Raw genomic sequence first — 16,945 nt, 5'->3', positions numbered from 1 at the left:
TGGCTGCGGGTTATGTTCACTGCTGTCGTGTTGAGGATGAGTATGCATTGTCGTCGTAGTGGTCAAGTAGTGTTTATTTCGACGTCTACGTTCAAAATATTTTCAAAATCATTTTTCTGTCCCCTGTCAAACTGTTTGTTCCTCCTTATTTTGACATCTCAGACCTAGAACTTCGGAGCTTTGGAGTTTGGACTGAAAAGTGATCAAAAGTAGTGGTCAAACAAATTCATCTTGCTTGCAGGCGGCGTTGCGATTCAACACACATTTTGCGAAAACAAATGTACAGTCGACTGCAGTTTTTATGAATGTTTAAGTGATGGGGGATGCAAAGTATAACATCAGCTATACTCTGTTTCACGATAACGTCGTGAACTGTGGAGGCTACGTACGGCCCTCGCAACCCAATAAGAGCGTCGGGAGCGAGGCACGTGACACCACGTTACGGGAGCATGTGTGTCACTGCGCCAAGGAACTGGCTGTCGTCTGCTGCAAAACCAACCAACTTTGGATAACTGTCGACTGCCATAACATTGCCGTCTGCTAGAGTAGTGAGATCTTCGGGAACAGTTCATGAGACAACCATACGCTCAATTTACCCCCGGAATCTATGATGGATGCTACTAATTCCAGTGCAATGTCTTGAGCGGAAGCGGTTGATTACACTGCTGCGATCGCCAATGCCCACGGTGCTACAAAGAGGAAAATATTGGGAGCAGGTACGGATGTGGCATCACTTCTTTGGTTTAAATATAATTGAAACTAATAAATGTGTCAATATTTATTTCTTATTTTTTATATAATCTCGTTAAAGAAGGAAATGCGCAAGTTCAATTGCTGTTATAAGAAAAAAATCCTCAAATTACTTTTTGTTGCAGACGGCGCAGTTGCTGTGGCGGTAATGAGGCCTCGGTGACTTCGACAATTGAGCCTTATCACGTGACGTTGTCCGATGCTCTTGTGGATTGCGGAGGCCGTAGCCTCGACAATTTGCCAAGTTATCATGAAACAAAGTATACCTTTCTGCTCGTAACATTTGCTTGGTTGTGCCCGACATTACAGAATGCAGCACCGTAGCTTTTCACGATTAGTTTTACGTGTTTTATATAGAAAAGGGAGCTGAACGGTCGTGTCATAACCGCGCCAGAATCCTTGTTTGTGCGCACAGGTCAAGAAACATAAAGGAGGCAATGTTTGCATTTATAACCTTTATTTAAGGTTCCAATCATTTTGTAGTTAACTTCCTCATTACAAATGGACCAAAAAGAAAATCTGTACTAAAGAACGAACTCTTGAAACCCGCCTAAATATAAAGCAGGAGCCAGATGCTAAGCGGCTGCAAGCATACGAAGATGTGCTCGCACAATATCGAAGCACAAAAAGCATGCTAAATTTCTCAGTGTTACGTAGTGTACACACTTATATTTAAGACGTGCAGGCAAGACAGAGGCATATCCAGCTCACCCACCTTTGTTGTAGATTCAAAAGTTTAAGTGAGACGCGTGCCAAAATGATGTGCGAGAGCTAAGAACATTGCCGCCAGGCATGTAACGTCCGAAAGGATCAACTGTGGAGCCAGCCCCACACACCTGCTGAGTAAGACATTTCCACTGCCAACTAGGACTGAAACGTCTCAGGCATGCAACCCATGACTCTGTCGATGCAACAACACAACACCGACAACACCATCAGAAACTAGAAAGAACGAAACCACGAGACGGCTACCACTGCAATGGCTGCATTGACAGGGGGACGTCGAAATAATAAGGCCACTATTTTGACATTTTACAAAAGTTACGTCACAGTCGTCAAAATGGTTGTTGAGATATTTCAATAGTGGATGTCGAAATAGTCACTACCTGGTGATTATAGTCCCTTGCATCGTCCTAGATTCAGGCTCCGGACACTATCGTGCCAACGTTGTCCACGAAGCGGTGACCCGCTGGACCCGCCGCGCCCAGCGCGGTCTAGCGCACTCCGCTCCCCATTTTTTCTGCTTCTGCTGATCGGTACCAATGCGATCAATGTAATTGAAGCTGCGATTTGGCTCGGGGATAGGTTCAAAAAAAGAAGGAAATGATGGGCATAACGAGTTCAAATAAGCATTTATTTTCTCCAAAATGTCACACAAATGTTGGCAGAAAAGGATCATTTGTCGTTTTGAGTGGAAACGGCTGCAGGCACATACGACTAGCACATGATCGTACATAGCTTATACATGAGGTCATCCAGAATTCTAATTACCTCTACCTTTGGCTGGTCATCCAGAATTCTAATTACCTCTACCTTTGGCTGGTCATCCAGCTTCAATCTTTTGGCGGCATTTCAGGCCAGCGTGTCTGGCTCGTTAGGCCTATGAAGCTTCTCAGGGTAACGCCAGTAGCATGCACGGATTGAATTCACTGATGTGAAAACCAACGCAAAACACACGAGGACCGGTGAGAAGAGCTAGCGCACGACATATGGCAGGAGCAGCAGATTCAAACCGCGAAAATGAGCGTCCTGCTGGTTCTGTTCTGACAGCCCCAACGGCAATTCCCGAGTAGGTTTGATGGGGCGCTGGGGTGTTTGCAAAGCTGGTTCACTGGTCCCGCCGCCACTGCCGCTTGAAAGCAAGCGTCTCAAGAAGTGTTTCTTTTTTTCTTTTATTTCTGCACATATAAAGCATCTTTTTCTCTTTTTCTTTTAAGCCTTTGTCACTAAATAAAAATGACGTTTTGAAAGAATAACAATATTTCACAGAGTAATACACTTTATTTAGCCTGCATAAAAGAAATTCTGACTGCTCCTGGCAACACTGCCACTCACAAAGTCAACCACAGAACGTCACCTGGTGCGCATTTTGAACACAATGGGGTGCCACCAGATGTTGTATTGTTCTTGCCTGATCAAATTAAAGTATGATGCGCTAATATCTCGCGGCTACTGCTTGTTCCCTGAGTAGCCCGACCTACAAATGAGGCAATAACATAAAACTTGCGGAAGCTCAAGTATTCCTGGACGGTCCCTTCAAGGGCTACAAAAAATCAGTCGAAGAGGCCAACTCTACTTTTTTAATATCACATTACCATCCATGCTAATAAATAATCCCCAACAATTTTGAAAAGTTATTAATCCCGCTACCAGTGCCGATGTAACGCTCAGAGATGGCGACGGAGTGGATGTACCAGTTGTCATGTGCCCTTCTGCATTGAAGGATGTGTTTGCAAGTTCTTTTCCAATGCCCGCTAGCTCGAGCTATCCAGTTCTTTAAGTTTGTGATATTCTGCAAATGTCTTCAGTTATTGTGGACTGTAAAGGTGTTGGGAACATTTTTGGAAACCTTAAAGGGCCCCTGAAAAGAAAAAAAAATGTTTTTTTAAACCGCCTGGTTGGTACACACGTGTTAAAAAAAAAAAAATTTTAGAACAAAATTGACGGCGCGAGACGTCACTTGTTTTCTCTCTCAGCATTTCAGGCGCGTGGAGGAGACGTGGAATGGCTTCACCTTCACGACCGAGATGGTAATTCCGGAATGACTTGTGACGTCATGGACGTCGCGCGCAGAATTTCAAATAAATTTCTCGCTATCAATATGGCTAAAAAAAGCAAAAAAACATTTAGCATAAAATTTATTTTTTTACACGCAGGTCCCACCCAAACTGCTTAAAAAAAAAAAAATTTTTTTTTCTTTTCAGGGGTTCTTTAAAGCTTTAACTACTGTAGACATTGATAGTATTAATGCGAAGTTTTTGAAGAATACTAAAATTTATTCTAGCATCATCTTATTCTAGCTATTTACCATCACTTCAACAAATACTACCAGGAGACTGGAAAGTGGGGAAGGTGATTCCTCTGCACAAAGGCAGCATTCCGTGCAAAATATTTGAGCTTGTAATTTATTCCAAGCTTATTAACTTTTTGGATGCAAACTCTTTTTACGCCTCTGCACAACACGGCTTCCGTAAATTTTATTCATGTTAGACCCAACTTCTAACTTTCCCTCATGACTTTTACGCCAATCTTGACTGGGGTTCAAGGAACGTCTGGATATTTCTAGATTTTTCTAAGGCTTTCGAGAAGGTTCCTTACGAGCTGTTTTTTCATAAACTTTGTAACCTAAACATAAACTATAATTTACTCGCTTGGATAGAATTGTTTCTAACAAACCGCACCCAATTTGTTTAGGCCTTAAAGGGCAACTCCGCTTAATTTCAAAAATTTTGAGATAGTGGCCGATTTTGCTTTTTGAAGCACTCAAAAACAATCCCCAATCCTTTGTTTCGCGAAAAATAAAATATTTTTCGTGTAATTTCACTCTAGCCATGATCACAAACCGAAACCGAAACGGTGGCAAAGCCGGACAACATTGTATATTCGGCATCACTAAGCATGTACACCCACGTGATATACAAGGGGAAGAAGGAGCTCCCCTCTTATCAGGATCCTCCTTTGTGCCTCCTGGATTAGCACAGGCGTCGCTATTTTCCTCCCAGAAGATTATAGAAGATTAACCTGTCAATCAAAATTCTTACAAAAGCAGCTTCCCTCTCCTCCTCTTCAAGCCGCGCTCAACGAGGCGATGGGCCTATCAGTAGTATCAATAGTCGAGCGCCGGGCCGGCCGAGCGCGTCACTCACGTCTCTCACGGCGCTGGCGCCACCCGTGCTCTCCCCGGGAAAAAACAAAAACAAAATTGAAAAAATTAAAAAAAAAAAATTAAAAAAAAACAACGAAGCTGTACATGCTTGATGACGTAACGGACGTGCCAGGAGAAGGAATTTGGAGGAAGCGGAAATGCAGCCGGGCAGTGTTGTATGGCCCGCACGTCTCATCCAAAACCAGCGGATTCGTGCTTGTCAAACTTTGACAGCGATTTTAATGAACTTCTAGGCGGAATTCAGTCGTAATATTTGCCATGGGGGTTTTGTAGATGATAACAAAGAGAACTGTATAGTTTTGCACTACTGGAAAAGAAGCGGAGTTGCCCTTTAAGGAACCAATTCATCACTTTCGCACGTCAGCTCTAGTGTCTCACAAGCAAAGTTTTGAACTGAAAGTTTTATCAGTTCAGGTTCGGGGTTACAGGTTTTGGTTCAGCTCCGGTTCAGTTTCGAGGAGCAAAAATAACTATTCGAACCAGTTTGAACCGCTAAATAGAGAATATATTTTCTGCCTAGTGGTGATTATAGGCACTATTTATACCGTGAGACGAGTAACTAGTAGGTATATAGTTTTTTGTCGTCCGTACAATGCACTTTTATTTAGTGGTACCAAAAATAAGAAATCCTTATTTAATTTCGTCGCAACACTAAAAAAATCTAGATTAACTTACAAAATGTTGTGTTTATTTGAATCAAGATCCTTTTGTTTACGTCAGTCACATATAATTTACCTGAATTGAAAGGTTGTCACGAAGTGTGGTAGGTTGCAGAAAATACCCGTGATTGGTACAACTTTGCGTAGGAGCTTAAAAGTTGAATTGTAGCTGTGCTCTTGAACAAAGGAATTAATTACAGTGCATAAAATTGTGAAATTAGCACCTGATCGCCATATATATCGTGAAATATAGTTTACAAAATATGTTTCACATTGTATATGACGACGATGCAACTGAGCTAAAAGCCATAATATTTCCAAAATGTCTCAAGAGTTTTAGCACAAGCGCTTTCAGTCACTTTTTACAGAAACACTGAGCGGCAATCACGACGCTTGTTTTTTTTAACCATCACTGTTTAGACGCAGCACCGTGATGCAGGCGAATAATGATGCACGAAGGAGTGATCAAAATTGTTCACTCTAATCTATAAGCACCTTCATATTAACATTGAATCTGGCCTAAAATAGTCCATACCCAAGTAAAAAGATTTTTATACAGTATAAATAGGCATAGCCTGGCTATTGATGTATGTTCCTGACAGTATGCTGGTCAATTCAATTTGCATATTAGCATCACCCTTGCCAATTGATGATTTTTGTTAAATAGAACAAAGTAGTACTTCATGCTCTACTCGAGGGGGCAGCTATCTAGTTAATCACTTTCTGGTTGTATGCATGTGTAATCATCATATTTCCTCCACGCACCCCTGTGTACTTTGTTTTTGTCCAGTTTACAGACACACAGAATTGCTGTCCATCACATAAAAAGGGCAATAACAGACTTCTATGTCTCTGAAAATTTATTTATGTGTCAGGAACACGTCTATATTTAAATCGGCTTCAAAACCAAAACTTTTTTTAAGGCTTTCTTAATTCACTGATACATGTACTGACTATTGAGGATAAAAATGCCGGAAAAGATTTCCAGAGAATCTTTCAGATAATTTGGGGGTGCATTTGCTTATGATGTATATCTTTAGGGTGATCAGCCCTTATTTATGTTATCATGTCTTCAGGCAGTAATAAGTATTTGTTATTGTCATCAATAAATTTGACTGTATGAAGTTCACATAAGCACTTGAGACCAGCTCGGAAGGACGATACTCGAAAATATGCCAGCTGTCGAGCCACTCTGCAGAAGTGTGATTTTTTGTTCGCTCTTTGACAGTGCGAAGCACAGAATTGCGGGGTATGCCAAAAAGGACATTGTGCTCTCATGATAGATCTGAAGGCAAACACACAAATGTTCAGAAAGGGAGGGATAATGAATGGTGTTCTACGAAGCGATCCGATACACGATGCTTTACTGCAAAAACAAATATATGGAGATTTAATGGTATTCCTAATTACCCATTAATACCACAAAAAACAGACGAAAACATTTTTAATCCTAATATAAATCCTATTTGGGCATAAACTTGCATAAACTCGAAACTTTGCGAAATAGTGCCTCAAGAGGATAATGTTATACACTCGACTCTCATTAATACACACTCTCTTAATTCAAACTTGCGGATAATTCAAACAAAGATGCAGGTTCCATCTTATAGCTCTCTATGAAAGGAAACTCCCGGTAATTCAAAATTTGTTTTATTCAAACAAATTTTCGGTCCCCCTCGAGTCTGAATTAGCGAGATTCGACTGTATTCAGTTTTATGTGCACTTGTTTTGGGCCCTTAATCTACGATTCTGCTTTATTTGTCATCCGGTCTAACATTTTATTAGACTGCCACATATCATTCTGAGACTGCTGTATGTACTGCCTAACTTTCCAATTTGGACATCTACTTTTGCTTGTGTTGCAAACATTGCATTTCACCAGAAAACTTAGGTAACTGTTTAACATGGTTCACATGTGACGTCATCACACTATATGCTGGTGGTCATTGCAGTTTGTTCTGGCTGAGAAAATAAAATCCGGTGGTGAAAATGCACGCTGCGCAAGATTCGTGTTTAGTGCAAGTCATATATTTTATACACACAAATAATTTTTGCCTTGGTGCAGCGTCATGAGCAACGGCGCAAGCATCTGGCACCACGAAACACGCTTTGTCGCAAGATTGTTTTTTGCGAAAAAAAGTGGTAAGGGTTCACGCTTGCTGGTCTGTGCTGAGGATGCGGAGCGGAGGAACCTTTACAATACAAAACTACACCCCCCCCCCCCCACCCCCATCCCCCTTTCTTTTTTTCCGTTGCTCCTGATATTTTTTTTTTTTTTTCGTAGGAATTAATTTATTGTTTGGGTGTTAACTTGACACTTATGTTTGTGTCACATGTTAACAGTAATCCTTCATTGCTTTTAGTCTGTGCACAAAATATTGTGATGTTTATAAACAAAATACAAAGGTGCTCAAAGCTTTGGGAATAACTTCAGAACAATACACTTGTGAGACAGAGCGGCTGCCAACTTTCAGCTGTCCCTCCAAGGTCACTAGGATCTTTCTTTTCAGGTATCCCTCCCGTACACACTTGTAGTTCTAATTAACGTCGGATTCATAAGGCACATTTAGTCCTTTTAATGTTTCTATTTTCCGGGACAACTTTCTGGGGCAGTTCAGCAACAACGAAAACAGGTTTAAATGCCTCAGTGATCAGTACATGTAAAATAAGTCATTCAACATTTTTTGTACTTTCAATAAATACGGCCCAAAACTAATCCCTCACGTTTATAACTTGCAAAAACACCTTCCAGTTTTTCTCTCCACGCAATAACAAACACAGCAAAAATAAAGGGAAAAAAATGCTTTCCCTTCATCAACTAGGACAGGGATTCTCAAACTTTTTGGTCTCACGGAACCCCAGGAAGCCTCAAAAACTGCTACGGAACACTGCTCCCCCCCCCCCCCCCCCCCCCCCCTCTTCTATATTTGCCGACCGAGAAGCAACAGATGCACAATTGTAGGCAATTTTGCTTGTGTTGCTTCCCATATATCCCCACCATATCAGTCGCGGTGTCAGTACAAAGTGAAATGAATTGCATGGTCCTGCCGCGCAGCCTGCGGCGGGGGAGGGGGGATTAGGGGGAGGAGGGGGGGTGGCAATTTGGGTGTTCGCGGAACCCATGAGACCAGCTCGTGGAACCCCTGTGTTCCCCGGAACCCAGTTTGAGAACCCCTGAACTAGGAATTAGAACAAACAGCCACTTGACATGACGCTAATTATATACTGTCAGTGTTTATCATAGTCATGCACTGGGATTAGCAAAGTATAGAGCATTAGCTGAGCTTCAGACATTGTTAGAGTTTGGCTATTCTCGTCATCGACTGAACATAAGCCATTACCCGAATGTTTGACGATGCTGATTGTGATGAACCTGATCACTCGACTCGGGCTCATGACAATCGAGTATGTCACAATGCCACGTGACTCGCGGTGCAAAGTCGTGATGTCATGTGACGTCACGGTGCCAACAACACTAATAAATCTAGTGATGTCTTTAATTTAAATTGACTTGATGCAGTGAGTCACGTGACGATGTCATGAAATGTCACTGGGCCACGTGACGTGACATTACTTGACACCGTGTCGTGACACCATTACATCACGTGAGCATGTGATACATGATTATTTATATTGCCAATACAAAAGTGCCACAAAATCCCACATTTCCTCATACATTGCAGTTTTGAATATAAGGATTGGATGAATACATAGGAATACAGCTCCTATTTCTTATTCTCGAATATTAATTTTGTGATACTAACAAAACAAACAAAAAAAAAGCAAAAAAAAAAAAAAAGCTACCATGATTTTTTTTTTAATTGGTTACCATTATATTTTTCTGGTTCAGTTCCAAAATGGCATTGCAGATTTCAGTTTGGTTCAGTTCTGTTTAGGCTAAAAATAATAATTAGGTTCCGGTTTTCGGTTCGGTTCTGGTTCTACACTCTGCCCATAAGGTTCTGTACTTCTGCATCTGTCTCTTTCATAAGCCTATATACTGACGGTTGTGTTATTCATAAATGAATGCTTAAGGATTCTGATATCTCCGTCCTTCAAACTAATATCAATAATGTCACTCATTGGTGTGCAGATTAGCTCATGGAATTCAACATTTCTAAATGCAGACTATGAGAGCGTACCATCAAAATAACACCTGTCCTTCCACTAAATTAATAATTCAATTCTGCTTCTGTTTCCTCCGATAATAATTTTGGGGTTCATCTAGCCAATAACTTCTTTTGGAATATCCATGTCAATTATATCACTGAAATTGCTAATCAATTACTCGACTATCTCAAAAGAAACTTTTTGCTAACTCCTGTGTCTCTAAAGCTTCTTTTATACAAAACTTTAGTTTGCTTTAAACTGGAATGTGCAGCCTCTATCTGGGACCCCAGCATCACCGTTGCATCTGCTGTTAAGGCCATCCAGAATCGTTTCGCATGTTTCATTCTTTCGAACGATCATTGCACAGCCAGCGTCCCCACTATGAGCGCATCTCTATCGTTACCTAACCTCTCTTTTCGTACATAATTATCTCGTTTATGTTTTTTTCACTACATTTTTCACTCTAATCCTCCACTCCGGGAAACCTTGTTTATAGAACCATCTTACATATCATCACAAACATATCACCAGTTAAAGGTAGGCGTCCCCCATTGTAACACCTCCTCGTAATGCCTGTTTTCTTCCTCAAACCTAAATAGGTTGGACTTTCCTTTCTGCACCCACAGTCTCAATAACTGAAGCTGCTGATTTTAAAATTGTGATTACTAATTTTTTTTTTTGTTTTTTAGCCATTGTTCTCATTTTTGCCTTGATCACTCATATACTCCTATATTTTTGTGTTAAAACTCGCTCCTCTCTGTAGTGACTTCAGGCCTCGAGAAAAAATAAGTCAAATGAAATGAAATACCTTACTCGGTTGGCCAATTCTTGCTAAATCAATGGTTGTGGTGTTTTTGTCTTTTGAAATGTGCCAACGTTCAGCTAATAAATCCCAGGGAGGGAAGTTCGCTCAACATTCTTCCACAAACTTCGAAACGTGCGGACGTGAGCATGATCGATAATACTTTTGGGCTGATGAAGCCTTACACAATGCACTGTGAGTACCACTCTTCCTTCATAACAGGCCAAGACTATCAATAAACATGCCAGCCTTTTTTTTTTCTAAACATATATGTCACTCCCATGCCTACTTAACTGACTGATCAAAGCTGGCGGAAGTTTGACTTTCCAAGATGATGTATTCAAGCGTCGGGACAAGAATGGCCTCTGGTACTACTTGAGTTTTCATTTAAAAAATGGCATTGAATCTGAAACGTTCCTTTTACGTGTATTGTGTCTGTTATTTCTGTCATTCTTGTTCCAATATAGTGATTTAACAAACTAAATGCATAGAAATCTTGAAAGTAATGTTATTGCCTATATACTTTCAAATTAAGCAGCAGGTCATAAAATAATTTGATAATACATAGCTTATCACATTGGTTGCGAAATTAATCAATTACGGTCGGGTTGCCAAAACAACACGCTTATATTTAATATAACTACTGAAATGTTTACATGATATACAGGTTTTTTTGTTTTTTTTTTAAGCTTAAGGGGGGAGGGGCGTTAGAGTAATATTCTTATTTATAAAAGAATACTTATATTATACACTGATATAACACATATCATACTTATTTCATATATGCAATCAGATATTGAATATCTTTACTAGAAGCCGAGTTATGGAAGATCAGTCTGATTTGATTACCGTAAAATACCGGACAAGCGCCCACTCAAAATTTAGAGATAATCGCGAAAAAATGGGGGATGGGCGCTTGGCCGGTCATCAATTTTACATATAAATGTACTGTGCATATTTTCTCAGATCTTATGAATTTGGGGATGGGCGCTTAGTGTGGAATGGGCGGATGCGCGGTATTTTACGGTTGGCACTGGGATGCATGCGTGAACTAGCCATAAGTGCGAAGGTAAGTGCTGGAACTTGTCTTTGCTGTATCCATGCCCTCGGTAACATGAGAATGTAGTTCAGAAAATACCTATTCTGTAAACCATTGGGTGGGCATCAGACATGTATGTAATGTGCTACTAGTAATGAGTTACTTCTACCTAGTTAATTTTTGTTTTTGTAACGAGTACTTACTTTTGAGGCCAAGTAATGAGTAACGGTATCTCATTACTTTTGAGGAGTAACGTGTACAACACCGTTTAAACAGTCTGGTTTTAATTCTAACCTGAGTATGTGCCTGCAGGGAATATTCATTAATGCTGGTGTGCACACAGCAGGTGTGCTGTGTGCACACCTGCTGAGCACGTGCTGATAGCTAGCTTCCACAGTTCTTTTGCAACGTGCATTCTGCACCATCAACATTGCCGATCTTAGCAGCCTTTTAATGGGAGCTCGTTCTGGCCATGCACTCTAAACATGGCTTCAAATATGGCGTCTAGTGAATAGCCCCATTACGAAAAAGGAAGGTGGGCAACCCGAAAAACAACAACAGTATGACTACAGTGTACTAGAATACTTGGGTAGTGTTGGGACCGAAGGGGCTCGCCTGAAGCGCGTGGTATTGATCGCGACAGGTGTCGCGTCCGGCGCCTTATCCGGAAGGTGTGCGCATGCGCGGCTGCACGCGTGAAAATATGAATCTTTGGTGCCGCTTTGGTGGAGTGCATGTAGGATTTCTGATACAGCTACGACCTGCCAGCGGTCGTACCGCGGCATCAATTACGCAGTGGCACGATCGTTAGCAACATGATGCTTCAATGTATTGGACGGTACAAGCTACATTACCCTTCCTTTACATAAAAACAGTTGCGACTTTAAAGGAGCGGTTTCGGTTTGTCGGATGGTGAGCATTTTAAATGAAATGCCCATTTCCTTGGTCTCAAATGCCGAACATTAGATATTTGAAAGAAATATCTAAAACTCGGAAGCGTTTTTTTTTTTTTTTTTTCCTATCTTACTTTATAACGGAACGAAGCAGCACATACTAAAGTTCGAGATTGTTTTAGTATGTTTTTAATACCCCAGGTTAACTTCTCTGTCTTCTTTTCTGCCCGTCTTCTTTTTCTTGACCTTAATCAGCTCGCTTCACTTGTCACTCATTCTTGTGTCCATTTATGCGACGAACCACCCAAGCGACGGTCGCATTGGGGTGAGAATCTTCTATTTCTTCGTGGCTGCCACGACCATCCGAGAATCACCCGACGTTCACTTGTAAGAAATGGCTTATAAGCCGTGACAATTTTTATCACGCGTTTTAACATTTAACTTAAAGGGCAACTCCGCTTCATTTTTGATATTTAGAAAACTATGTAGCCCTCTTCAGTATCATATAGGAAGACCCCATGTCAAATATTACGATCTAATTCCGTTTATATATTTAACAAACTGGCCAGCAAGCCTTCAAGCAAGCCAAGTCGCCGAAATCTGCCAACTCTAGCGTGCGGTGCGAGGCGCAATCACCAGCGCAGTCAAGGCCACGGAAATGGAGCGGCCAACGTTGAGCCACTACGTCAGAGGCATGCATACGTCATTCTCACGTTTTGTTTGTTTTTACTTCTCAGAGCGAAATTGAACGATAACGTCATGAGCTTCTCCTCCCGGTGTTGGCTGACCGGGCGTTCACGTGATCACCGTAACACGGATGCGCCTGGGATGCGCTGCCCTGCGCGCTTATCGGTCTGTTTCTCCGCTCCTTTTCTCCTCTTTCGTCTTCTCCCCTTTCCCCTCGCCCCCGGGCCATCACCGTCCACGCCATGCAAAGCGACCTGCGCGCGTCGAATAAAAAAAAAAAAAAAGAAAAGACCTCGCTCAGTTTCTTGCTCCCTCCCGAACGTCACAAGACCACGTGGTTCGACGTGACGTGCCATGACTCTGACGACCCGAGACCAATGTTGCCTGACGCAACCAAAGTTTCGGTTTCGGTATCTGCTGATGTTTAAATTAGGATTACACAAATAATATTCCACATTTCGCGAATCCGAAGACGTAGAGTTGTTTAGTAGTGCTTTGTGAATGTGAATTACATGGAAGCCTAAATGTTTCGGAATTGAGCGGAGTTGCCCTTTAAGTCCAAAAACTGAGACAATGTGGGCTGAACAAGTAATGCTTTATAAGATTCAAAGAAAGCAAGAAACTATTTCACATCATTTTGAGCAGAAAACATGAGCACACGTAGATCAGGCAAGGAAAAAGTTGTAATAGTTTACAGCACGGCATTGAAATATTGGCTACAATGTGCAGCGCATACATGGTTACAATATGCAGCGCATTATCCTCTTGAGGGTAAACCATCTGAAACCTACACGCTCACAACAATACATTTAACCGACAGCTGCTTTCTGACAACCAGGTAAGTCTCGCCTGAGCTGGGTATTCGAAGGGAAACACCCATGGTTCCACAGGGGGCGTATCTGGTTCACGCAGACATTCAGGGGGTTTTTGTTTTATTCTTTACAGAACTTTACATATTTTACAAAAAAAGAATGTGGCAGATATGTGGATGCCGTCTTTCGTTATATCTGTAGGGTTTGGTGGACAATGAATGGGTGTATAATAACCGTTGCAATGTTTAATAATGAACCAAGATCTGTTAGTTAACTTGTTTATTAACGGCTTAATTGGCCATGGTGCAATTGCAGTTTTAAAAGGAGTCATTATTAAAGGCAAATACAATTTCGACAATTCGCGAAAAGGCAACGAGGTTCGCTAAATTAATCATAAAGGTTTGCCTTTCTTCGCTTGATTCAGAAACCGCGTTATGAAAATAATACGTAGAATAGTAACTTAGTCGTCTTGATCTGTGGCGCCGGCGAGTCCACCGAAGAAACGCTGTCGATTTAGTGACGAGGGGACAGAAACATCCTGCGTCATTCTTCTACGCATCAATATCAGCACAACCTCATTCGCGCTTTCAGCGCGCAGTTTTTTTAATTAAGTGAAGAAAGGCAAAATTTTAGCGATGAATATCTCGGGACAGAACGAGCGGGTTGGTAGAGATAATTAAGCTTGAGGAAGAAACGAAAATGGATGGACAAACACAATAAAAACGAACGCCTTGTTACTTTCGCTCAAAGCTCGTTGTTTGTTTGCGAACTTTTAAATCAAGTTGGCCTTAAATGATGGCTCCCTTTAAAGCTGCAATTGCAACATGGCCCATCAAACATTTCATTAACCCTTTGCCTACCGCAAAAATTAAAAAAAAAAAAAAAATAATAAAGATTTGAAAATACCGATTTTTTTTACGTGCCCTATACTCTGTTTCACCTTGTGTTGTACCGCAGGAAAGGCTACAAGCGCGAGCTCCTTGCTTTAGGGCACATCTCGGCGGCACGAGCTCCCGTGCACCAAGGGCAGCTGTCAACGCTTTGAGCTCGCGCTCCTAGCTTTCGCTACATGCACCGCTCAAGGAGAAAAAAGAAAAAAAGAAAAAAAAAGTCGGGCTGTGCGAGCCGGATAACTCGACTACAGCGCCGCCGCAAACTGCCAATACACGCGTCCTCACGAGCTCCCGTTGCCGAGCCGCTCCGGTCCCAACACTACCCAAGTATTCTAGTACACTGTAGTATGACAGATAGCAACATTTCTTGTTAAACATGTCAGTCAAACACTACAGCTGGGAATGTCCTTCACCCAGCAAACACAATAAGGTTATTTCGTCTAACCTTCTAGAATCGTGTACAGACCGAATGTAAACCCAGAGATTACCAACACGGGAAAGCACAGAACCCATTGTCACCTTCAAACTTTAGGTGCCGAGAGAACAAAAGTGAAAGGGAAATCCTTGATTCCCCAGCTCTTTCTGAAGCACAACGCTGCCACTCCTTTGGGCGCGTCAGTAGGAGTAGAATGACTCTTCAGCGTTACCGGAGATGTATTCTCAAGAAAGCGGAGAAACAACTTATGAAAACTTGGAGGCAGCTACTGCTTAAGTGCAATGACTACTGAAAAGAAAACAATAAAGCATGAAACAAAAGCAGTTGTGTATTTGGTCGTCAAAGGAACGAGAAAAGTAAATTGCTTCATTTGGAGGTAAAGTAATGCATTCTTTTTGAGAATCAGTAACGAGTAACATATTTAGTTACTTTTTAAGCGAGTAACGAGTAACGGTATTTAGTTACTTTTTTGCGGTAACGTGTACATCTCTCATGGGTATAAATCAAGCGAGGTATAAATCGCTTTATTTTAACCCTGTAGAAGTAGATTATGCATCAACTGGCCCTTCCGTGAACACTGATGTTGGGGATTTCGGTAAAGCTGTTGCAGAGGCTTCAAGGCCTGTGTATTGGAATGTATCCTGCTTTTTCGGATGGTTTGTCGTACAGTTGGTAACGCGCTCGACCTTAATGCCGTTTATTCATTTTCCGCTCTCGTCCAGGAGAGCAAGGAGGCACCGTACCAACAGGAGGAGCTGGTGGCAACCTCCCAGGACGGTTTCATCGAGGTCTTCATCTCCACCCTGGAGAGTCCGTCTTCCTTCTGGGTCCAGCTGGTCGGCACCCAGTCGACCACACTTGACAAGCTGGTCACGGATATGACCAACTTTTACGGGCAAGAGGCGAATCGGGACTCCCACCCGGTAGCCTCACCCTCGGTTGGAGATGTCCTCGCATCACGCTTCGTCCAAGACGACTCCTGGTACCGAGCCCGCGTCATCGCCGTCAAAAAGAGCGACTACTCCGCCGACGAAACCGAGGTCAAGATTCACTATGTTGACTTTGGCGAGACCGGCAAGTTCAAGGTGAAAGAACTTTGCACCCTTGCTGAGGAGTATCGCTTGCTCCCGTTCCAAGCCATCGAATGCTCTCTGAGTGGTGTCCAGCCGAAGGATGGGACCAAATGGAAAGACGAAGCGATCGACCTGTTTGAATTGCTCACTCACGCAGCCAAGTGGAAAGTGATGATGGCCAAAGTAGTGGGTCGCAGCAAGAGAGAGGACGGCGGGCCGGGTTTTATGTACCAGCTGGAGCTCATGGACACAAACGGTTCGGAAGACATAAACGTTGCGAAAGAGTTGCTCAGACAGGGGTTCGCTGTCCCGGCCATGTAATTTAACGGTAATCGTGTTAGGAGACCCGACTAGTACTTTTTTCGTTGCGAGCGTCGCAGCCTTGTTTCTGAACTTTAAGCTTGGTGCGTTGGTGTTTAATAGTGGCATTTATTTGGTTCTTGGGAGCTGTTGGTCTTCCTCTTCTGTAAATTATATGAGCCTATTTGCTGAGTGAAAACCCACAGAATTTGTTGTGTATATTGTTCACTAGTGATACTTTGCAGCAATAAAACAATGTGTGTTAGCATTGTGGCCAATTTTTGCTACTTCGAAACTAATTCAGTACCTCTAAGATATCTTCTACCTACTCAATTCTTGGGGCAGAGGTGAGTGTGATGTTCCAAGACAATTTTATAAGTGCATCCCTTTTCTTACATACATTTAGTATAGCTAGATTTTAATGTAATCTGATCTTTTGGAAGAGTTATGTCTCGGAGATGGCATGGGTGTCAGTTTTTCGTTTATAAATGTCCAAAGCCTAGGTTTTCAGATTTTAAAGTTGACTTTTATATAGCTGGCCACATGAAAAAGTCTGTGCATCCATTTCCTCATGGAGTGCACACAGAACCAATCAATACTTTTAA

The 16,945-nt window shown here is 42.0% G+C and overlaps 1 protein-coding gene across 1 annotated transcript in view; it reads left to right on the top strand.

Moving 5' to 3' along the window:
- Positions 1-16,608, top strand: part of LOC8033894 (tudor and KH domain-containing protein) — a 59,997-nt gene extending 43,389 nt beyond the window's left edge. Inside the window, exon 4 of the mRNA XM_029970197.4 lies at positions 15,690-16,608. Within this exon, the coding sequence (XP_029826057.2) occupies positions 15,690-16,361 (672 nt within the window). The 3' untranslated portion in view covers positions 16,362-16,608. The remainder of the gene's footprint in view (positions 1-15,689) is intronic.
- The last annotated feature ends 337 nt before the right edge of the window (positions 16,609-16,945 follow it).

The sequence above is a fragment of the Ixodes scapularis genome, unplaced genomic scaffold, assembly GCF_016920785.2.
Source record: "Ixodes scapularis isolate PalLabHiFi unplaced genomic scaffold, ASM1692078v2 PGA_scaffold2__306_contigs__length_199485367, whole genome shotgun sequence".
NCBI lineage: Eukaryota > Metazoa > Arthropoda > Arachnida > Ixodida > Ixodidae > Ixodes > Ixodes scapularis.
This window is presented reverse-complemented; position numbering and strand designations above follow the sequence as displayed.